At 43.6% G+C, this 24,508-nt stretch overlaps 1 protein-coding gene across 2 annotated transcripts in view; it reads right to left on the bottom strand.

The window, feature by feature from the left end:
• The window catches only part of HRAS (HRas proto-oncogene, GTPase), a 65,920-nt gene that overhangs the window by 11,474 nt on the left and 29,938 nt on the right, over nt 1–24,508 (bottom strand). For both annotated transcript variants that reach the window (XM_066610938.1, XM_066610939.1), the window contains exons 2-3: nt 19,046–19,198; nt 8,845–9,023 (exon numbers count right to left, since the gene is read on the bottom strand). In XM_066610938.1, coding sequence (XP_066467035.1) covers nt 8,845–9,023; nt 19,046–19,156 — 290 coding nt within the window. In that variant the 5' untranslated portion in view covers nt 19,157–19,198. The remainder of the gene's footprint in view (nt 1–8,844; nt 9,024–19,045; nt 19,199–24,508) is intronic.

Genomic DNA, 24,508 nt, shown 5'->3' with positions numbered 1-24,508 from the left:
AAAAATCAAAAGTGGGACAAATTAAGGAAAGGCTACCACTTTCTGTAAGTGTGCCGATATACTCATATTAAAACAATTTCACTGAAACCTACACTGAAGAAGTGGAAGGAAAATGCTTGAAAAAATCTTTGCATACTTTAACTTACTGAGCAGGTTTAGTTGCATTCCACAGCAATCTCAAAAAAGTCATGGACCAAAGAAGTCCAAAATTCTCTACTAAGAATAGATTCTGCAAAAATTTACAATGGTCAATTCCACACTAGAACTTCACTGGAGTGCATCTTTTATTGAAGCAATCACACTTCATCAATATTTGTTCACTGCTCTTTCTAGCTGGAAAAACCTGGCATCCTAAGAGGAACAATGCTTACAGGTTTATCTGTTTCAGCAGAAAGTGAGGGGTTTTAAAAGCAACAGACTCATGAAACTCTGGGTGGGAAGGAACCAAAGTACTCTTTAAGTACTACAAAATATTCTTCAAGTCTTACCCCCATCCCACTCTCCAAAAAGGCAGCACTATTCTCCATCCACTCCTCCCCTAGCTTACCAGTCACAGATTCACGCAAAAATGGAAAATGAGCACCCAGTGGCATCACTAGGGGTGTGCGGTCTGCACCAGGTGACGTGTACTGGGGGTGACGCACACTGGGGGGGTGACACTAAAATCGCAGTGATTTGGAGCAATACCATCATGTTCTATACCATTGGACGCGGAATTTCCAGCAGAATGCAATGCAAAAACCAGAGTGAAATATCTCCTTTCAATCAAACGTTATGGCCAAAAAACCGGGGACCAAAATGCATGGAGCCCTATGGAAAGTGAAACTGAGCCATATCACACGTTTACTCGTGAGTAGATGAACTTGCCTTTGTCCATCAGAAAAGGCAGGCTGAGAGGAATCCAACGACACCAGAATGGTCCTGATCCAATGAATGCAGCCCCCAAAAAAAACACCTGCGAAGGAAGTCCCTCCCTCTAAGCAGATGAATGTATTGAGCCTATGGAAAGCATAGGTTCACGATCACATTTACTCACGAGTAAGCAAACGTGCCTTGGCTGGTGGTCAGGCCAGGCAAAGGGGAGAGTGAAGCCACCAGAATGGTCCTGATCTGATGGAGATGGAGCTCAACAAATGCTCCAGAAGGCAGCCTCCCCCTCCTACTAAAAAGATCAAAACAGAGGCTTCAGCTGATAAGGTGAACATTTTGGATCCTGACAATTATCTGGTTTAAACAGAAGTTCTTAAATTGAACTGGGCACTGGGTAGGACTGAAAACCTTACTGATTTTGGAGGGGGGGTGTTATTGCAGGCAGGCTACAGAGAAAATGCACTTGGTAGAACAGGACTGGCTTCTGCTTATTTAATTATTTGTTTTACTTAGTTATTTTAATTTACCTGATGATGTCACTTCCACCATGACATCACTTCTGGTGGGTCTTCGACGGATTGTCATTCTAAAAAGTGGGTCCCAGTGCAAAAAGTTTGAGAACTGCTGCAATAAGTTGTTAGTAAGTTGACACCCGGGGGGGGGGGGTGCAACACCACCAGTGACCAAAATCACTAAAATCACATTTTGGAAGAATAATACCATCATGTTATATATCAATCAATGCATAATTTCATGCAGAATGTGTTCTATCTTTGTTCTATCAAAAGGTACAGCTAAAAAACCAGTGGGGGCAGAGTGATGGTACATCACCACGCCCACCACCTGGGGTGCTGTCCCACCCACTGAATGGAGGGTGACGCACTGGCATCCTGTATCGGGTGACGCGAACCCTAGTGACGCCACGGCATGCACCATAGAAAGGAAAGGTAAGGTTCTTCTGTTTCTCAGAAGAAACAGGAATGGGAGGTTAGCGATGAGAATTCAGGGACATGGCACAAATAGTACAAGACATAAACCAGAAGTATCCCAATAACTCTTGAGTGCAGAATCTTTGCCCAAGACTCATCCACCAGCTGTGGTTTCTCAGTTTCCAGCAGAGGCTGCCACGTGAATTTCAAACTTCACTTTCCAAATGTGAGAAACAAACTTTCAGGAAGTAAAATTTTCATGTTTCTCATTCCATTATCTCTCTCTCTCTCTCTCTCTGGGTGAATGGGATGGGATGATAGTTGCTCAAAAGGATCTCAGGTCTGAGGAACCAGCCCATACCCAAGACTCTGCAGAGTTGCTGCCAAGTGGAATGGAGTGGACTCAGTACAAAGCTGCTCTTTACAGCCTTATACAGAGAATATGTTATCAAAAAAGGATTATTTCTTTTTAAAAGGCTGGCACCCCGATCTCATCTTCAAACTGCATTCACTGAATGTGGGGAAGAGAGACAAGGCTTGCATTCACTGGCCACTCTCCCAGATCTCTGTACATTTAGTGAAAAGCATGAACAAAACTCTATGCAGTACTCAGACAAACCGTATACACTCTGCTGCATGATGAGATTCCTCAATTACACCATATGGTTGTGCACTCACACAGCTTTCTTCACAACATCTGCTGAAAGTGCAGGGGTTGGAAGTAGGGCCAGCAAGCACAATCCCACTCCCCTACCCCTCTAAGAATTCAGTTAACATGGTCTGAATACAAGAATAGGACTCTTGGCTTCTCTGAACTGTCCCCTTCAGCTTTAGAGCCTAGGTTCTCCGCGTGCAAGGCAGCTCTCTCTCACCTGTGCATAAGAGAGGTCGGGGTACTGGAGTAGTACAATCCAGTGATGACATATGCAAGTGCTTCCCAAAATTTCCAGGTCAGAAACACCCTGCTCCTTGTGCTGCCAGTCACTGAACCCGGAAGTAAGTGCCAATGATGCAACAACGTGCAATGTGATGTCACTGGCACTTACTTCCATGTTCAGCAACTGCAATGGACCCTAGAATTGGTGTAAATGAAGTGAGAGTGGGCAGGAGGGCCCACAAAACTTGGCTAAACCATGCGGAGCAGAGCCACTGCTCCGCAGTCTGTCACATCGTGATCATGCTATTTTTAAAAAGGGAAAGAGGGGGGACCCGGGAAACTATAGGCCGGTCAGCCTAACATCCATACCAGGTAAGATGGTGGAATGCCTCATCAAAGACAGGATCTCAAAACACATAGACAAACAGGCCTTGCTGAGGGAGAGTCAGCATGGCTTCTGTAAGGGTAAGTCTTGCCTCACGAACCTTATAGAATTCTTTGAAAAGGTCAACAGGCATGTGGATGCGGGAGAACCCATGGACATTATATATCTGGACTTTCAGAAGGCGTTTGACACGGTCCCTCACCAAAGGCTACTGAAAAAACTCCACAGTCAGGGAATTAGAGGACAGGTCCTCTCGTGGATTGAGAACTGGTTGGAGGCCAGGAAGCAGAGAGTGGGTGTCAATGGGCAATTTTCACAATGGAGAGAGGTGAAAAGTGGTGTGCCCCAAGGATCTGTCCTGGGACCGGTGCTTTTCAACCTCTTCATAAATGACCTGGAGACAGGGTTGAGCAGTGAAGTGGCTAAGTTTGCAGACGACACCAAACTTTTCCGAGTGGTAAAGACCAGAAGTGATTGTGAGGAGCTCCAGAAGGATCTCTCCAGACTGGCAGAATGGGCAGCAAAATGGCAGATGCGCTTCAATGTCAGTAAGTGTAAAGTCATGCACATTGGGGCAAAAAATCAAAACTTTAGATATAGGCTGATGGGTTCTGAGCTGTCTGTGACAGATCAGGAGAGAGATCTTGGGGTGGTGGTGGACAGGTCGATGAAAGTGTCGACCCAATGTGCGGCGGCAGTGAAGAAGGCCAATTCTATGCTTGGGATCATTAGGAAGGGTATTGAGAACAAAACGGCTAGTATTATAATGCCGTTGTACAAATCTATGGTAAGGCCACACCTGGAGTATTGTGTCCAGTTCTGGTCGCCGCATCTCAAAAAAACATAGTGGAAATGGAAAAGGTGCAAAAGAGAGCGACTAAGATGATTACGGGGCTGGGGCACCTTCCTTATGAGGAAAGGCTACGGCGTTTGGGCCTCTTCAGCCTAGAAAAGAGACACTTGAGGGGGGACATGATTGAGACATACAAAATTATGCAGGGAATGGACAGAGTGGATAGGGAGATGCTCTTTACACTCTCACATAATACCAGAACCAGGGGACATCCACTAAAATTGAGTGTTGGGCGGGTTAGGACAGACAAAAGAAAATATTTCTTTACTCAGCGTGTGGTCGGTCTGTGGAACTCCTTGCCACAGGATGTGGTGCTGGCGTCTAGCCTAGACGCCTTTAAAAGGGGATTGGACAAGTTTCTGGAGGAAAAATCCATTATGGGGTACAAGCCATGATGTGTATGCGCAACCTCCTGATTTTGGAAATGGGTTATGTCAGAATGCCAGATGTAGGGGAGGGCACCAGGATGAGGTCTCTTGTTATCTGGTGTGCTCCCTGGGGCATTTGGTGGGCCGCTGTGAGATACAGGAAGCTGGACTAGATGGGCCCATGGCCTGATCCAGTGGGGCTGTTCTTATGTTCTTATGCTGCTGAGCAGCTTGGCCAGTGTGCCTCCTGCGACGTCCCTGGGGACTTGTCACTACACCCCAGGGTGTTGCAATGTGCGGTATATGAACCTCTTGCCTTACACTGAGCACAACTGAAAGCACATGGTCATGGCCTCCTTGCCTTAGGATGCTGGGATGAAGACAAAGTGTCATTCCCTTTCCCCTCCCCCCCTTTTAAAATGTTGATTCCCTGGGAAGCCTTTCTTACCATGCTTTTTGCATGGATCTATCTGGCCAGTATCCAGGGCTGTGTGTGCTCTGCTAGCCACAAAAAAACCCCAAAATATTTGCCTAGGCACTCTAAATTCTGCATCAAGAAAACCTGAATTCTGTATAAAATATGCAAACTGAGAACATCTGTTTGCTTTCTTTGTCTGCAAAATTCATTCTGCTGTTTTTACTAGGCCTGGGGAAAGGCGAAGAATAAGGACACTGAAGCCCTGTTCCCAACAGCTGAAAATCTTATTGTTACCTTCTTGGCTTCCAAGATTTCACCATGCATTGCTCACACACTTGCAAGCAAACCTATGGAACCATAAAGGACTAGAAACAGGCTTATCTTTTTTTTTTTTTTTTTAATGAAAGCAGAGATTCTCAAGAAGATGAATTCTGCATTCAATACCAAATCCATTGGTGGGGGTGCTTCTACACCCCCACAACATCAAAACAGATTTGCCCATATTATTATCCTGTCCAATACACATTTACATCCTCATATGATATTTGCAGAGGCTCCAAAGGTTTCTTGATTCTAGGCAGACTCCCCTACAGTAGAGTTGGAGAATTACTGCTGTCGTGAACAAGGCCTTGCTGTGCTGAGTAGGAAGAACTGAGCACAAGGTGTAAGCCCAAACCCTTTGTCAACAACAAACTACAGGCAGGCTCAGTCCCCAAGCCACCAGGCTGCCGTCCAGATGCAGGATGTTTCCATGTGTCCCCCAGAAAAGAGTCAGGCCTCCGTTATTCAAACAGAGGACTGCTCAGCTAGCCACTTCAAAAGATATAAACACCGAGGACATTAACCCAAGCAATGCACGATGGCTTCTCCAAATCAAATTGCTTCTGTCCACTTCAGGGATTCCCACTGAGGACTATGCAAAGCTTATTACATACACTCATTAATGCATAATTTCTTGCATCTTTCCAAAATTAATTGCAATAATCCTGCAAAGAATATTTGAGGTTTTGTTTTTACCAAATGAAGAGTCCCTGAATCACCATCTACCATCAGAAAAACACAGAAGTATATTTACAATTAAATGAGTCGTTTTCTAATAAATATTTTGTACACAGCACCTTAGACCTCCCCCTCCTAATTTCTGGACTGTGTCTGGTGCAGTTTAATTGCCCATTCTTGAAAACTGGACCAATGCTACAAACCAATACACACTTTCCTGGGAGTAAGCTTTATTGAACACAATGGGACTTCTGAGTAGACATGCATAAGCTTGGACTGCAAGTCAAATTCACATAACCATGACTATTTCACTTCCCCTGTACTCTGTGCCCCATTCAGGTATTTACAAGATGCTTGTATGTGGGAATCCCTCCTTTCCACCACACCTGTAAAGTCGCTTGGGGTAGGCAATTCACATAGACATCCATATATGATCCCTAATTTGCATTACCCTGAAGTGATAAGGAGGGGGGGGAAACCACACAAATAAGGTGGGGTGCATAAAGGCCTTCATGTGCAATAGCTGTATCAGGTATGCTGTGAATGGGAGGTGCTCCTGCAATGTTCCTCAAACAAAAGAGTCAGTGGCCACCCAGTAAAGTCATGTCACTTCAAAGCCTAACCCTGGCACACTTGCACAATTCCCATTAATTTTTATGACACTTCTCCACGCTTTTCCAGTGAACTATGCCCTTTCTTACTCCACATCAATTCAACAAGTATTAAACAAGAACCTCAGTCATTTTGCTGAACACCTTGGACAAAAGGAAGGTGTGTGAGTGAGTATCAGCTAAATAGAACAAGGATGACCTCAAGTTACTGCAGTCACAAAACTATAGGGAATCTGATGGATGAGGTTGTAGCAAGGCCCAACTTAATCATTTAGCCACAGGATAAATCCTATCCACCTCAACACGCCACAAAAACTTCTCTGGAACTACACGCCAATACCTACCTCATGGTTACCCTTGCTGATAGTCAAGACAAGTGGGGACCAATGCAGACCCCAACCCCTGGCACTGAGTAGATCTAGGGATCCAATGTGCTGGAACAGGGCATTCAAGTCAGCCTGGGTAGGCACATGCACCCTTAAAACTACCATAGCAGAAATATTAGCCAACTCTCAACCAGCCTCTCAGCTCCTCCTTGAAGCAGCACATTATTCCTTCTCTTACTTCCTGCCCTTCTCACACAACAGGTACCACAAGATCCACTTCACTTACAGCTCCATTAAATAAGAGAAAGAGGGAAGAAAGGACAGAGACTGTCGCTCCCTTTATGATATACTTGGGGTTTCGGGTTACTAAACTCCCTAGATCAGGGATGTCAAACTCATTTCATACCGAGGGCCGGATGGCATTCATGATGCCTGCTGAAGGCCAGAAGGGATGTCATTAGGCAGAAAGTAATGTCATTAAACAGGTCATAACCAAAAATAAGAACTTTTTCTCACTTAGAAATTCATTAGCTGCAAATGAGAGAAGAGAAAGCACGCACATCTATCATATTTCACGATATGGGAGAGCCCAATTTTCGTGCAGGTTGCCCTTTCAGCAGTAACACCTCAGCACTGCTCAGCAGCTGAGAGCCTGAGGGCCAGATAAAAAGCTTCCGCGGGCCGCATCCGGCCTCCGGGGCTTATGTTTGACACCCCTGTCCTAGATGGATAAGACCATTAGAAATTGCAACTAACCCTAATTGAATTTTAAAAAGATCAAAATACAGCATATAGCGAACTGTTAAATATCAAAAGGAGAGCTTCTAAGCAAAGAGGAGCTGGAAGAGAGAGAAACATAAGAACAGCCCCACTGGATCAGGCCATAGGGAGGGCACCAGGATGAGGTCTCTTGTTATCTGGTGTGCTCCCTGGGGCATTTGGTGGGCCGCTGTGAGATACAGGAAGCTGGACTAGATGGGCCTATGGCCTGATCCAGTGGGGCTGTTCTTAAGTCTGGATTGGTGGAATGAATTACAAATAAGATCAAGAATACAAGAAGATTTCAAAATAGGCATATATGAAGAAGATATAAGTTTTGATAAAATATTCTTGACTGCTGATGGAAAATACATAAAGAATTTATAATTTTCTTCTTGAGACAGAAGATGAGGTAGTGAAGGACTCAATGGTGTTATGGGCAAAAATTTTTTGATATATTTCGATTGATGATTGCAATCAAATCTGGAATTCAAATATTAAGTTAAGGAAAGTGGTTCCTTTTAAAGAAAATTTACATAAAATGTTTTAAAGATGGCATCTGACCCCAGATAAAATAGCAAAAATGTACCCAGGTGTGTCAAATAAGTGTAGAAATATAATCAGATTGAGGGTACTTTTTACCATACATGGTAGACTTGTGAAAAAGCCAAGATAAATGATACAAAAAAATTTTTCGAGATATTTAATGTCATTATACCATTCAAACCAGAAATATACCTCCTGAATATAATTTCAGATATTAAAGACTTACAAAAGAAATATTATACAGATTAATGCAGCGGCAAGAATACTGCATGCATAATTGTGGAAATCTACAGATATTCCTAACAGAAAAATTGATAAGATTTATGAAATTACAGAAATGGATGGAATAACAGAAAGAATAAAAGATGAAGGTTTAGATAAAGTAAGAAGATACTGGAAACCGTTTTATGATTGGATAGATAGTACTGAATAAATATTATAGATTGAGTAGAGTTAAGTTAAGCAATTTAAATGTTTTAAGCGGTGATCATTTATATGAATGAATTTGTGCTTAGCTTTATTTTGATGTATAAATTTTGTTTTAAAATGCATTTTGTGACCCAATGGCCAATATCCTGTTGTGTTATGTAACTTGTGTAACCCTATACCTCAGTCTATCCCATATCCCAACCCCGTATCCGAAATAAAAATTTTTAAAAAAGTAATCCTAAACCCCAAACTGATGTATTATCAAGTCCCCTTGGACAGAGTTTCATCCCAGTCATTGATACTAGCCAGCTGCTTTGTTTGGTCCTGGAGGAAAGACTCCTTGATGCAACTCTTTGTTGGGCAATGGAGGAAAAAAGTCTGCAACACTGGTTAGTCTGAAGAGGGCACTGGTGTGGTCCCTTCCTTTTAACAAGGAAGGTCATAGGCAATCCCAGTTGCAGAATACCTACTGACCTGTACTGATGAATGTCTTCGAAGGACTTGGTGTTGTTAATGGCAAAGACACAAAGGAAGCCTTCTCCTGTCCGCATGTACTGGTCTCGCATCGCACTGTACTCCTCTTGGCCTGCTGTGTCCAAGATGTCTAACAAACATGTCTCTCCATCAATGACTACTTGCTTTCTGTAGGAATCCTGAGGGGCCAAGGAAGAATTAAGAGGTGTTAGAAGGGGAAAAAACAAACAAACAAACAGGCACTGGCACAGCTCATTTCTACACATTCTGTTTACACTGACTACTGAAAATCCCACCCTATCCTGCTGGACTTCCATTCCTGTTCCTTTCCAAACATTTCACAATCTTGTTCTCTGTTGCTGCACATGCATTGGATCACCCCTTTCTATGCCTCTTTTCACAGGCTTCCCATTGCACATGCTGCAGCAACAAATTGCCCTTATTTTCAAAGCTCTTCGCTTGTACCCCTTATATTGCATAATTTTTCATCTCCTGCCCCCCCCCCCGGCACAGGCTTGCCTAATGTCCAAGAGTCATTTCTCTAACTGTCTTTTGAAACAACCTAGTATCACATAAGAGGAGCCCTGGCTGATAAAGCCATTGCCTCCAGGAAGCCCACAAGCCAGAGTTTGAAGGCATGCCCCTTGCCTGCTGTTACTTCACTTCAACTGGTATGAAGAAGCATACAGCCTCTGAACCTGCTATGAGGCTTTGTCTGGGGCACCCCCAGGTGAGGCAAGGGAAAAGAGGGGAAGGTGGAATTAGTGCCCCTTTGTCTCAACCGCTCCAAGAGGTTGCAGCCCTGCCTGAGATATGTAGTACAGACTTGTTGTTGCCAGCCCTTGAGCTTCAGAGGGTATAATATCAGTAGGTGGGGGACCTCGTCCCCCACCACGAGGTAGGTTGGGCAGGAATCACCAGACTTGCAGGTCTGCTCCCCTAGCCTCCTCCCTGCTACAAGCCAGCCCATTCCTGGCCAACAGCAAGGCTCTTATGCCTTGCCATCCTATGTGTGAGGTCTTCCCTGCTGGTCCCATCCCTCACCCAAGGTGTCCAGATGTAGCAGCCCCGTCAACACGGCAATCAACACCTGGTTCACTCTGGACACGATGCTAGACTGGCTGCAACATGGCTCTCTCCCGGGCCATCAGGGATGCGACTGCCACTCAAGGTTGGAGGCCTCGCTTGGCAGAGCAGCTCATTGGTGAGCTGGGGCAGCTTTCCCTCATCAGGGCTGCCCAGTCTCCAACATTGTCTAGACTCCTTTTAAAGCCATCTCGGTTACTGGTCATTGCCAGAGCTTGTGATAAAATTCCACAGATTAGTAATGCACAGTATGAAGAGACATGTCTTCCCCTCGTCCTTTCTCTTCTACACCACTGAACATTGCCTCCATTGCTCTCTACCCCTTCCTACGCCATATACAACCATGTTGTGTATCTATCTAATGACTATTCTGTACCCTCAGGGCAGGGGCCATGTCACTCTGGCCTTCTGCAGAGCAACAAGTACACTGCTAAAAAAGCTATATAAAACTGAAGAAGCAACAGCTCTGCCTCAAGAATAATTTGAATTGCTGTGAAAAAGGAAATGCAAATGTACCACAAATTTAAAACATATTCCACTAGCCTGTCAAAGCCAGTAGGTTAAATTACAGAGTGAATAATCCAGAAAGCATCAGAAACTTAGCAAAAAGGGAGATATTCAAGCCATAACGCTATCACTATAGCCACCAGACCTCCTCTTTAGAGAACTCATCTTTTAAGTCTAGGGCTGTTAAGTAGACTGGATGCATCAGTGGTACGTGTGCATGGATTTTCCTAACTAGCAGAGAACCGTGCTTTATCTTTCAGTGTAAAGAAGGTGTTAACACATTGGGAAGCTTGCTGCCAGCTCAATCTGCGTGGCTTTTGAATCTGTTACAGTTCAAGCTAAAGCCAGCAGGGACAGCATAAGGAGCTGCGGGGCCCAACTGGAAACATCTTTTGCAGAGCCCCAGGTTCACAACCAAAGTCTGCGGAATATTAGAGATATAAATAAAATGTATTATAGATGTTATATAGCTATGGCAGAATGGATAACAATCAAAACGTGTGCTTAAAAGGTGCACATGACTTAATGGACCAAATGGTTCCAAGCACATTTTAATATAAAATTGCATATATCTAAGCCTACAAGTAAAACAAACAAAATGTATAGATATAACTTTGAAAAGTAAATAGTAAATTACCCTGGTGTGGGGCTCAACTGGGAACAATTGGTCCAATTGGCTTAAAGTTGGCCTGAAAGCCAGTCTCTCAAAATGAGCAGAGAAGGAAGGGTTGAGCAGGTTATTCTTCTGGTGTCAAAGGAGTGCCTTACTACAGCCAAGATCTGTTCTTGGGGCTTTCAGGGTTGTCTCCAACAGACAAACTGAGTCTTTGATACAAGAGCTATCCAGCATCAAGACTGCTATTTTCTTAATTTTATTTTATGTGCACCAATCCCTTGCTTTGGGACAGCAAGCAATGGTTCAATCACCTCCTGTGGCCAAACCACATACAAGCCAATGAGTAAATATAAATGTGGTTAAGCAATGACTGGAGCTCATGCACAGCACAAACACCTCCTGTGTGCCTATCCATAACACTGCACATCAACACCTAGTTAAACCTACAAAAATATCCAGTAGGTCTAATATTATACTCAGCCTAGCTATAAATATAGTAATGGAAGAGCTTCCACCCAATCCCAAAGATCTTTAAGACTCAACATATCCCAAATTCTAAGAGTTCCTTCCCCCTCAGATTCCTAAGAGAGAGAGAGATAAAACACAGCATCCGAGAGAGGTTCCAAATAAAGAATAGCCTCAAATTTTCAGAGGAACTTAGAATCCAGAAGTATAATACACAAGCTAGAACATCTAGCTCAGGACAAGTCCCATGACTTCAATACTAAGAAGCTGCTATGGTTTAAGACAGCACGATTTGCTTCACTGTGATCATTCTAGTAAGCAAGTCCCAAAGGGGGACCAAGGAGACAGAACAATAACCAAAGTGCCCAAAAAACTGAGCGACAGCTTGGCAAAATGCCAGTCATCTTGAAAGCACTTGGCATCTCACTTTTTCATGGGAGAGAGACAGTTATACAAGCCATCAGTAATGTATCAGTAGACTCTCCAATGGCTTTTCACATACACGATGGAAATGGCATCTTTGGTTCCTACAGCAATGCATCCCATCTACATATACAGATGCAGCTGGCTTCTCTCAGCTTTCTGGAGTGGAAATATAAAATAGCCAAACCAGTTCTGCTCCATATTACCCACAAAATGGATAGCAAATTCCTAGTAAGAAGTGTATCTTCAAACCAAGTTCAAAGCCTGGATTTGACACAAGATGGGCCATGTACACCAAAAGTAGTCCTACAGTGTGGATTGAAAACCACAAAGAGGTCCAAACTTGAAGCAAGTACTCAACAGAAATTTAATTTTAGTGCAATCTTGTATTGCCAAGAACGTATCTGAACACACATTGATATTTTTGGGTATCAAACGGTAATTAGTAAAGCAAATTTCAGAGTAAAATCAAATTCTCTCACTTATCTAACTTCAATTTGTCGCCTCTCTTTTCTACCTTCTCCCCCAGTAGGATATTAGTTTCTGTGCCCCTTTATCAGCAAGCTTCCTGGCTAGCTTTTCACTGTTACTGTAGGATGTAGCACTCTTTGGCAGCACAAGCAACACATGAAAATTAACAAGAAACAAGGTGCAACAAAGATTCTCATCTACAAGCAGCTTTTGCTCCTTGCTATTTCCTACAGTGTAATATATAAGCTAAAATGTAAATCCCCTTCATCTCAATCCTCACTAGGAACCCAGCTAAACGTACATTGAATAGGTTGAACAGAGGCATACACCTGCTAAACTGATTGACAGAATGTGTTATTTGACATAATTCCCGATAGATGAGTACTTTGGAATGGGAAAATTGTTTTGAAGGGAAAATGGGAGAAAAGTCTCCCATGGAGAGAAAAATGTTGCAAACATTCACACAAGAACGTCTCATGCAAAAAAATAAGTCTGTGTTTGAAATATCCTCCTGGTAATAGATCTCTTTAAAAAATCAACATGGAAGATACAATTTCAGAGTGAAATAATTTCAAAAGCACTCCTCTGGAGGCAAAAGAAAATATTTAAGCCCCATTATTACAGACAGACAGAGGCTGTGAGCATCTACTGGAAAAAGCAAACTGCCCAAACAGCCCCCAAATCCTAGGGCAAGTTCACACCTGCATGCTCATGGGTCAATGACTCAACATTTAATGACTGAGTATATTATATTATTATTATTATTATTATTATTATTATTATTATTATTATTATTATTATTATTATTATTATTATTATTAACAGTATTTATATACTGCTTTTCAACAAAAGTTCACAAAGCGGTTTACAGAGAAAATCAAATAACTAATGGCTCCCTGTCCCAAAAGGGCTCACAATCAAAAAGATGCAAAACACCAGCAGACAGCCACTAGAAAAGACACTGCTGGGGTGAGGAGGGCCAGTTACTCTCCCCCACTAAACAAAAGAGGAGCACCCACTTGAAAAAGTGCCTCTTACCCAATTAGCAAGGGTTGTATAAAACTTGTATCAGAGATTAAAATACCCCATGCACAGTTTCGTATGAATCTATGCACAATATTTTTTAACTAAGGCAATTCATATATTTAGCTACCAGTCATCAAGGAACAAACTACAAAGCCAAAAACATGCGTGATCTTTGTCTTTAGACAGGCAGAACTAGCACACTTTCCACACTTTCTTCATGATCTTTGGGGCTAGAAATGTACTTTCTTATTTTTAACTTGTATTGTATTGTATTGGCAACCTTCAGTCTCAAAAGACTATGGTATCGCGCTCTGAAAGGTGGTTCTGGCACAGCGTCTAGTGTGGCTGAAAAGGCCAATCCGGGAGTGACAATCCCTTCCACACCGGGAGCAAGTGCAGTCTGACCCTGGTCTGTCTCCCTGGCTATGGGCCTTCCTTCTTTGCCTCTTAGCCTCAGACTGTTGGCAAAGTGTCTCTTCAAACTGGGAAAGGCCATGCTGCACAGCCTGCCTCCAAGCGGGCCGCTCAGAGGCCAAGGTTTCCCACTTGTTGAGGTCCATCCCTAAGGCCTTCAGATCCCTCTTGCAGATGTCCTTGTATCGCAGCTGTGGTCTACCTGTAGGGCGCTTTCCTTGCACGAGTTCTCCATAGAGGAGATCCTTTGGGATCCGGCCATCATCCATTCTCACGACATGACCGAGCCAACGCAGGCGTCTCTGTTTCAGCAGTGCATACATGCTAGGGATTCCAGCACGTTCAAGGACTGTGTTGTTTGGAACTTTGTCCTGCCAGGTGATGCCGAGAATGCGTCGGAGGCAGCGCATGTGGAAAGCATTCAGTTTCCTCTCCTGTTGTGAGCGGAGAGTCCATGACTCGCTGCAGTACAGAAGTGTACTCAGGACGCAAGCTCTGTAGACCTGGATCTTGGTATGTTCTGTCAGCTTCTTGTTGGACCAGACTCTCTTTGTGAGTCAACATTAGATTCTGCACTTGCCACCGGATTTTGCAACTGAAAAATTGAGTTCTACAATACATAACTTGCAGATAAGCCATATTTCTAAGTAACTAATTACAAAGGATAGTTTCCTTCTGTTTTGTTTAATGGCTTTAAACTTATTCTTAATGTTCTCATTTGCATTATCTTCACATAATGAACATCAATGAAAATACATATGATTGTTATCACTGTATACTAGCATCTCCTAGCTCCTATACTTAACACAGAACTTGCGATATTGCTATTACTCAACCATATCCATTTGGGCCATTCATATAGTACTGGTTCAATTGTTATTCTCCAGTTGTAAACAAGACATTTTTGCCGTTAATCATGTCCCCCAGTTCACTAAACATTCTGCTATTAAAAAGTTCCAACAACACAAAGCACAAAATCGTGGTTCATAATCTAGAACCTGCTTGGTTGGACTTTGGAGACACATGCAGGATTCAACACAGGAGGTGAATCTGGCTTGGATCAGAACTGATCCTTTCAAAAAAGTAGAAAGAAAGCAGGATTTTTTACAGAGATGTTTTCATACATGCCACTCAAGTTGTTCCAAAGAAATGGGTGGGAAGATCCATGTAAGTGATTCCAGAGTTTAAGAGAATATAACTATTGCATGTTTTACAGCACCCTCCTATTCTACCTTCATCCTTCCCTCCTCTGCTAGCCAAATGATTAAGTTATTTAAAAAAATACTTCTAAGCAGTTAATGTGATCCCAGCTAAAAGTCTGACCATTTGCATAACTTTCAGTCCAATGAAAACTTGCTAAGAAAAGTAGAACAGAAAGCTAAACAGAGATTTGGAAAAAACAGAACTGATTCCTCATTGAAGAAATTACCTTACATGCTTAACCCTTAGTCTCTTTGTGTAACAGCTCAATCTTAAGCTACAAAAGCACCAGCACTGCAACCTCAGCACCAGCACTGGGTGTCATAAAGCCCTTTACAGTGCTTTTCAACATCACGTGAGTAAGTGGCACTAGCAAAAAGGCCTGCATCATCCTGTGGGCGCCACATCCTGCCCAACAGCCGCAGGGTAGGTAAGTGGTACATCAGGTGGCAGGAAGATGGCAGTTCTGGCCTAGGAGGTGGTGGGGTGGCAGAGCAGGCCTCCACTGTATCCTAACCCCCAACCTAGGACTGAAAGACCTACACGGGGCTACTTCTGAGTCAGTGAGTTAGCTGTCACAGATCCAAGTAGCCCCATTGAGCAGACTGGAGCTCTACAAAGGACAACAAACATTCCCTTACTCTGAGCAGACCTCCCACCTGCTCAAATACAGTGCTGGATACAGCGTGGGGCCTCTTCACCAGCACTTGATAGGGTTGGGACACAAGAGCCGGTGCAGCCACACCAAAAAGGAGCCTGCTGTGTTGTGTAGATCTGGAAGCTTCAGAAGGAAAAGGAGTTTTATATCTCCTAACCGCTCCCATAAGCCTCCTGCTCAACAATGGGGCTCCTCAGACCTGCGCCAGTTCTTTAGCTGGCCCAAGTCAGAGAGAAAAGCGGTGGGGAGGCTGCTCATGGAGGGAATATAATCTGGTGTGCACCATCACTGCCATATCCATCCCTTCAGCCTCCGTCCTGTTCCTCCCCCTCCTTCAGGTTTTGCCCCCTCCGCTGCCTTACCTGCAGATTTGCCCTGCCCCACAGAAGTCAGCCAACCGCCACCACTGCATCCTCCGACTTAATTTCGCATTAACAGGATTCTATGTAAAGAGCTCTAACTCCCAGGTCTTTCTCAACTTAATATTACTACAGCTCCTCCCATCTGGGCTTATGGAACACAATACAACCACCTGTTTCATGCTTTAAATGACAAAACCAGACACTGAAGCTAGAAAACTGTGAGGCCCCTTGCCAGCCATTCTTCAGTCTGGCTTCTTTAACCCTTTACTCTCAACACCAAGGAGGGAGACATGATATAGTGCAAAAGCAATCTTTTCCCTTTGTGAGGAAAATCAGAAAGAGTTACCATAGGAGAGACTATTGGTACCCCAAAGGCAATAAGCAGCTGGCAGGAGAAAAAAAGAAGTCATGCAACAAGCAAACCTTTCCAAGGTAGTACAGGTTCTGTCCGTGCAGAAGCAGACATTTGTGGCAAACCTAAACAGGAGCAGGTTGACTTTTTTCATTAATATTATTCAAAATATTTATATATAGCTTTCCAGGAACATAGATTCAAAATGGTTTGCATAGCAGAAGAAGTGAAAAATGGTTTCCTAGCCCTATTTACCATCTAAACAGAAATGCAAGGGAGGCAGCAGGCATTGGAAACGATGCTATGCAAGGGTGAATGGAGACAGTTGCTCTCCCCGTGCTAAATATAAAACAGCCGACACTTTAAATGAGACTTTTTAGCCCAGTTAGCAAGGGCAGGACTCGAGGGACTTGCTGAGGCAGAGACATTCCAGCACTGCTGCCGCCGCTCATGCTACCCCACTGCCTGGTCTCTGCTTCAGAAGACTAGAAGCAAGACAGATTGCAGCTTGCACTAGAGCATTCCTTGCTTATATTTTGGACTTGGCTTGCAGAAGGCTTGCTAAAAAGATTGGCCACTCTTGTAGTAGGAGGTTTCACTTCACCTTCAATAAGTCCAAAGCCTCTTCACATCCTGGCTTCTGAAGCAACAAAGTCTCCACATGGCAATTTTTGAAGGAGGAAAGTTTTTGTAATTCACAGGCCCTTTCACAAACGCAGAACCTTGCAAATCAGGGGCAGAGACAGGGATGGGATGAGACTGGCCAGTTTTCAAGCACTTGCATTCTCCTGCCTCTTCCTTGCCCTTAGCTCTGCTCCTGTGTAGAAAATGCTGTCCATGGGGAGAAAGGGGACTACAGGAACATGGGCAATGGTAATGCCAGCACATTCACATTTTCCTCCCTGCACAAGTTTCTGCATGTGCTGGGGATAATGTTTAAAGAGAGCTCAGCTGTCAGGAAGATGGAGAAGCAAGCAAGCAATCCCCTCCTTAACAGGTACAGAGAATTTGGCTATCTCAGCTGTGTTTGTCTGAACTAGGCCTTAAATTATAAAACAAGGAGCTGTTCAAGGGTAAGTCATAATTGTTTTGGGAGGGGGAAAAAGGGGGCAGGGGCTCAAATATAGTTTATCTAAAACGTATACACGTGTTCTCTTCTTCACACACCTCTGACCAAACCTGAAACACTCCAAACTTGGAGCCTCTCAATAATATGCTAATTATCTCAATACAGGCATGCCCTAGTATCTGCAGGGGTTATGTATCAGACCCCCTCCCCCGTGAATACCAGGGACTCACAGGCACCCTTTAAAAAGGGGAAGTGAAGGAGAAAGCAAAAAAGAGCTCTATTTACCACAGCACAGAGAAACCGCTGCATTTTCAGGGTTGCAGGCAGTCGTCGGAGCGCCTGCAGTCTTTTCCTGGTCACACCGAGGATCTCCCTTTCACTCAACATTGCTCCAGAATGCATCACAACCAGGAAAAGAATGCAGCATGATACATTCTGGAGCAACATCAAGTGAAAGAAGGAGGCCAAACACAACCAGGAAGAGGCTGCAGGCAGTTCTGAAGACTGCCTGCAACTCTGAAGATGCAGCACTTTTGCTGCGCTATGGTAAACAGAGCTATTTTTAGCCGTCTTTTACTTTCCCTATCTTTTTAAAGGGCTTCCCCAGTATCCATGAAACCGCTGATAACTGAAACCATGGGAACACCTGTATTTTCTTAATAGTCCTTTCATCAAATCAAGACTTTTGTATAGCTGAGCCAAAACATCGGCACAAAATATTGCTCCACCAACCCTTTTTTCCTTCTGAAGTACAGAAAATTCTTTCACATTGCAATCAAATCACAACCAATCAAATCACAACCATTACCGTAAAATGAAGGTGAAACTATGTATTACTATTTTCTAAAAGCAGTCAATTATTCATTCTGAATAAACTCAGATCAAGAAGGACTTAAATCACCAGCAACATTCTGTACATATGCAATGCTCTCCTCCTCCGCTGTCTAACACATATAACGTAATTGTACACAGGTGCCAAACTGATATAAAACCAAAGACCTCATTGTGGATGTGCATTTCACATTTTTGCCACATTGTAAGGCTGAAATCCAACACATACGTCCTTGGTGGTAAGCCAAATAGAACTCAGTAGGATTTACTTCTGGATCAGGAAGCAAAGCAATCACTTCAACTAAGTAGAAAGGCCTTTCCCTTTTCCCCTGAGTTTTTAAGCATCAGTACCAGCACTCAAGGGTCTTTCTACAAAGGCTGAACACCAATTTAAGAATTGTCAGATTCTTAAATTCAACTCAGATTCAACTGCTGTTGGTTTTCACAGAAGAAAACATTTCAGTTCCCATCATTGTCAAAAGCTTAATTCTGGACTGATCAGATTATATGATCCAGTGCCATAGCCTTAACTGGAGGCACATGCTGCTGCATGCAGCTTAGGAACACAAAAGCTCACACCAATTTACACATTTAGCAAAATCCCACAGGAGGATCTACCTGGTCTGTCATAGGAGTCCATGGCAGTAAAAACTAAGAGCAGGCAGGAAAGAAAGAGAAAAGGTGTTAAAGTCTCCTTTGTTAAAACAGGCCAACTGCTCACCTCTATTGTAGGATCATACTCATCCACAAAATGGTTCTGGATAAGCTGAATGGTCAAAGCACTTTTCCCAACACCACCTGCTCCAACCACCACCAGCTTGTACTCCGTCATCTTCTGGCCAACCCCAGCTCAGGGTCCCCTCACAACGGCCACCTAAAAGAAGAGAGAAATGAGTTTACTTGGGACCATGTCACAGTAACAGCACCACAGCATGGTGATGCCAGAGCCATCGAGACCAAACAGGAACAGCTTCAGCAAAGGCATCTGGAATACAGAGTTAAAGTCACCAATATTCAGGTTCTTCCTGTTGATTACAAGAAACAGCAACTTGTAGACCAGGGGTGCTCACACCTTTTTGGCTCGAGAGCTACTTTGAAACCCAGCAAGGCCTGGAGATCTACCGGGGGGGGGGGGAAGCGTCTGACAGACACCCCCTTTAATGTATGGAGCCCCTGCTGGAGTCTAGTCAGTTTCGTCAGTTTTGTTGCTACATGCCTGAAGAGCAGCTAAAGTGTCAGTTTAGCTAAATATGTCAGTTTCGTCTAGTCACTAGACAAAACTGACATATTAACAGTTTGGAGAGACAGGGCTCCGCAATCTACTCATTTTGCCTCGCGATCTACCGGTAGATCACGATCCACCTATTGAGCACCCCTGTTGTAGACCATTTTCACTTTGTGCACACAGTCAGCCCCCAAGAAATCCCAAAGGGGAGCACAGCCCTCATAAACCTTATGTAAATGGCACAGGGAAGGCAAAGCACATGCAGAACAGGCGAAACAGAGACCATTTATTACTCAGGTCCAGTTTTTCAGTACTTGGTAGTTTACTCTAAAATATATTGTCAACATAGCAGAGCACACAGAGTGGCGAGTTTGGACAGGAGTCAACTGCAGGTCATTTATGAAGCTCTCCCTTGCTCCTAGCTAAACTTAACCTTGCACAGCTGCTGAAAAGTAGTTCAATATTTTGAACATGGAAAAATGACATAACTAGTAATACTAAAGCACCTGTTTTGCTTAACATGTCAACAGTCCCAATAATTTCATGACTGCATTTGTGCCATCAACATAAATGGGAAAACCCAGCAAATAATGGAAATGGCTAGCAGCAATTCCCACAATGGCATGAAAACATTCCCATAATCATGGGAACTGAAGCTGGTTAAACGAATGACCATCTGGTTCCCACAGTACTATCACTTATGCAAACATGTGCCTGGAGATGATCCTGACTGCTCATTTAAAGCAAAACATTTTGTAGGAACTGGCTCTCTCTCATAGCTACTCCCTTTTCGGTACATATGAGAGTTGCTGTCTTTTATTATGGGCTTAATGCTACATAAATGAGCTCTGCGAACACTGTTAAAGAGTAGAAGAAAATTAACAGTGGTAACCACAATCAAACGCACAATATAGGAAAACCAAAAGAAAATAAATTAAGTTCAAACACAGGTACAAATTTATTCCATTCTGCATTTATTATACTGATACCCCACCATGGCCTCAAAGCAGGGTTGTGAAGTTGGAAGCAATTTGGGTGGGGGCGGAGTCAGAGATTATGTATATCGGGGTGCCCAAACCCCGGCCCCGGGGCCACATGCGGCCGTCGAGGTCTCTCAATGTGGCCCTCAGGGAACCCCCAGTCTCCAATGAGCCTCTGGCCTTCCAGAGATTTGTTGGAGCCCGCACTGGCCCGACGCAACTGCTCTCAGTGTGAGGGCGACTGTTTGACCTCTTGTGTGAGCTGTGGGATGAGGGCTTCCTCCACTGCTTGCTGTTTCACGTCTGTGATGCAGTAGCGGCAGCAAAGGAAAGGCCAGCGTTGCTTTGTGCAAGACCTTTTGTAGGCCTTGAGATATTGCAAGACCTTCATTCACTAATTCATATAAGTCCATCTTTAATATATTCATTTATGTAAACTTATGTAAATTTATACAAATTTTAAATGTAAATTAATTCTTTTTTTCCCCGACACAGTGTCAGAGAGATGATGTGGCCCTCCTACCAAAAACTTTGGACACCCCTGGTGTATACCAACTCAACAGCTTGTTATAATCATTGACCAGATGATAACTCAAGAGAGCAGGGCTGTGGAGTTGGTACACAAACCCTACAATTCCACCCAAAATTGCTTCTGACTCCAACTCCACAGCCCTGGAATCAATAGCAATTTTGTGTTGTCAGAGGCTTTATGTACCGACTCCACAGCCCTGTCCCAAAGTATTTTGGGGGCACCTTGTAAAATTTCCAGACAACCAAAAAATTTTTTAACTCCATCAAAAACAACTTAAATTTATCAATTTAACATTACAGTCTATTAAAACTACAGGAACAAAACAGCAGAAACAGGAGGTCCACTTAAAATAGCAGTCTTGCTGTTCTTCTCCCTTCCAGAAGACAACTGTGTCCAAGCATTGCTATTAGCTGGGCTCCTTTCTAAAAAGGACAACTTTCTCCAGGGAGCGAAAAGTTCCTGTTCCTCACTGGATGGTTGCTATACCATGGGGGATAATGCAGCACTTCACTGGTTAGCTGAATGATTCAAAGGGGCATCAAGTATTCCTTCTTCCACAGTCTCTGGTACATTCTTACACAAGAGTCAACATTAACAAAATAAGCCAATTAGTTCTCATGGGGATAGTCCCCAAACCCTCCCGAGTTTAAAGGGAGATAAGCCACATTTCCCCAGCTGTAAGGAGTTGCTAGACCATGAAAAGTGTCTAGCCAGGTCACTTAAAATCCCCATTTTGTGATGGGGGGAACTGGAAACTGCTCTCCACAGTTGTTCAGTCATTATCAACCTGATTTCCCCATGCAGTCTTCTCATCCAACCCCTTGCAAATCCCCCTTTCATTCTTCCCGTAATATTTCTTTACTCAGCGCGTGGTCGGTCTGTGGAACTCCTTGCCACAGGATGTGGTGCTGGCGTCTAGCCTAGACGCCTTTAAAAGGGGATTGGACGAGTTTCTGGAGGAAAAATCCATTACGGGGTACAAGCCATGATGTGTATGCGCAACCTCCTGATTTTAGGAATGGGTTAAGTCAGAATGCCAGATGTAGGGGAGAGCACCAGGATGAGGTCTCTTGTTATCTGGTGTGCTCCCTGGGGCATTTGGTGGGCCGCTGTGAGATACAGGAAGCTGGACTAGATGGGCCTATGGCCTGATCCAGTGGGGCTGTTCTTATGTTCTTATGTTCCCAGTTTCTCTATGAAAAAGGAATTCTCAACTCAGCAACACTAACAAGACCAAGAGAGATCCAAACACACACACACACACACACACACACACACACCATTGTATTTAAAATAGAAACTTCCTTGAATCATCTCTAGTTCAGACAACTAGAGGTCAGCTCAGAGTGAAATGCTGATGAAGGGCATCAGTATAGTAACCAGCTACCAAACTGGTTGCTGGTTACCTCCTTACTGGTTAGAATTGCTGATGAGGAACCACTCATGCTTCCTTTTTTTTTTTTTTTTAAGGCTCAGCAAAAAAAGGAGGGGAGATTGGCACTTGTGAAGCCTTGCCAGGCAGAATATAAACAGTCTTGTTGGCATGCACTTTGCTCCTGAGTTGCCTCCTCCTGTTAATCTTAGCCTTGGATTCTCTCTCAGCTTAATTTTTCATTATATTTTATAACACGACAGAAAACGCTCATTTGCCTTCTCGGGATCAGGAAGCTCAAGAGCCATTAGGAAGTTTCCGCTGCAGGGTTACTATCGAAAACTCACAAATTTGCTACACACTGAGGGCTGTTGTCTCTGGGAACTGACCTCTGTGCATTGGTCCATTGTTATAGGACACCAGGCACCTTCAATTGCTTAGTTTTCCATTCCTGTGCATGAACTGGATGGGATGCAAAATAAGCAAGAAAGAAACTCAGTCTGTGAGTAAAGGCATACCATCATGACAGCCAGCAGCGAAATGTTTTTACGTAAGAGACTTCAAGAGCATACCACTACAGTACTTACATCTTTTTAAAGCCTGCTCTCATTCTAGGGCTCAAATTAGTGTCTACAGTCCCATAATTATCTCCATTATGCTGAAGAAACAGTCACATGATTGATCTCAAGAATGCCCATTCCAGGAAGAAACTTCAGGATCCTCAATTCTTTCAGCTACATTCTGCCCATGCTCTCCACAAAAAGATCCATATATAAACAGTGAATGGGAAAGCAGTTTGTTTCTGTCTCATTGGAACTGACAGTTTCTCTGTATAGACAAAGCTCTCCTTGGCAACAAGGGAAGGAAATCAAGGAGCTGGGACACACTGCTCAGTTGAGAATAAGCCCACCGCTCTCCCAATTATTCCAATCAAATCATTACCTTGTCACAAAAGGGTGTAAGCAGGCAGGCAGACAATGCACAAGGCGCACACACCCAAGAAACCACAAGGAAAAGATTAAGAGGAAAGACATGAGCTGGAAGCAACTAATAGTCTATACATTAAAGCAAATTCAAGGCAAAACCCTAACCCATGTGCTAAGACAATGTGAAATACCCTTGTGACTGACAGACATCACCATGACCCTAAGCATTATGTACAATCTGTACTTCCAATTAGGAAACAATATTTTCAACAGGAGCAAGCTGGAGTCTACTGAGTAATCCTATAAGACCCCAACCATGTTTCAAACTTCAGCAATACCCATAAAAGTTTCATTTCAATTACAAAAGTATGATATCTAGTGCCAGGAATTCACAACCTTTGGCTGGTTATGGGAGCTAGGCATCATTTGTGGCTATCACATACATACACCCCTTTTCCCAAGTCATTCAGTGTGCAGAGGACCTGAGAGGAGAGGGGTTAGTCCAGGGCCAGCAATACCTTCAAGTAACCGCCAAGAGCCAAGAATCCAGGAGGACCACTACTGATGCACCCCCTTCAGAGGAGGACTGCACCTAGTCAGCAGCTCACAACTAAGTGAAGCCTGCTCCTCTTACATGGTGGTACGGCAGGTTTTACATTTCATTTACTTTTGCAGTGGCAGAAATGTTGTTTCAGTTGGCAGGAAGGCACTGCAAGGGAAAAACAACATGTGCAATATGTCCACCAGCTCCAATAATGTTGTCTCTATTTCTATGCATGTGGTAACAAATGAAATTTGTTGAAATTGAATTGAAAATTGTTGAATTGAAAATCCACAGCGTCAAAGTAAGAGGAAGGGTCCCACTAAAGACTCCAGAGCTGGTCCTAGGTTAGTCCTTCATTCTGCCCCTTACTCCAGAAACAAGCAGAAACCAGGAAGGAAGAAGAGTCACTGCACATCACTTACAGACACTTTAAAATAAAAGGCTCCTATGACACTCATGCAATTACATTCCATGAAGCAATGACCATTTTCGTCATGTATAAAGTGTTGTGGTTGGAGTGCTAAGAAAATGAGGATTCCCCACAACAGAAGCTCATCCCTGAGACAAGACAAGACAGGCAAACAGTGCTTAAGTGAGAAACAAAG

The sequence above is a fragment of the Tiliqua scincoides genome, chromosome 1 (genome assembly GCF_035046505.1).
Source record: "Tiliqua scincoides isolate rTilSci1 chromosome 1, rTilSci1.hap2, whole genome shotgun sequence".
NCBI lineage: Eukaryota > Metazoa > Chordata > Lepidosauria > Squamata > Scincidae > Tiliqua > Tiliqua scincoides.
The sequence above is the reverse complement of the archived record's forward strand: the minus strand, read 5'-3'. Positions and strand labels throughout refer to the sequence as shown.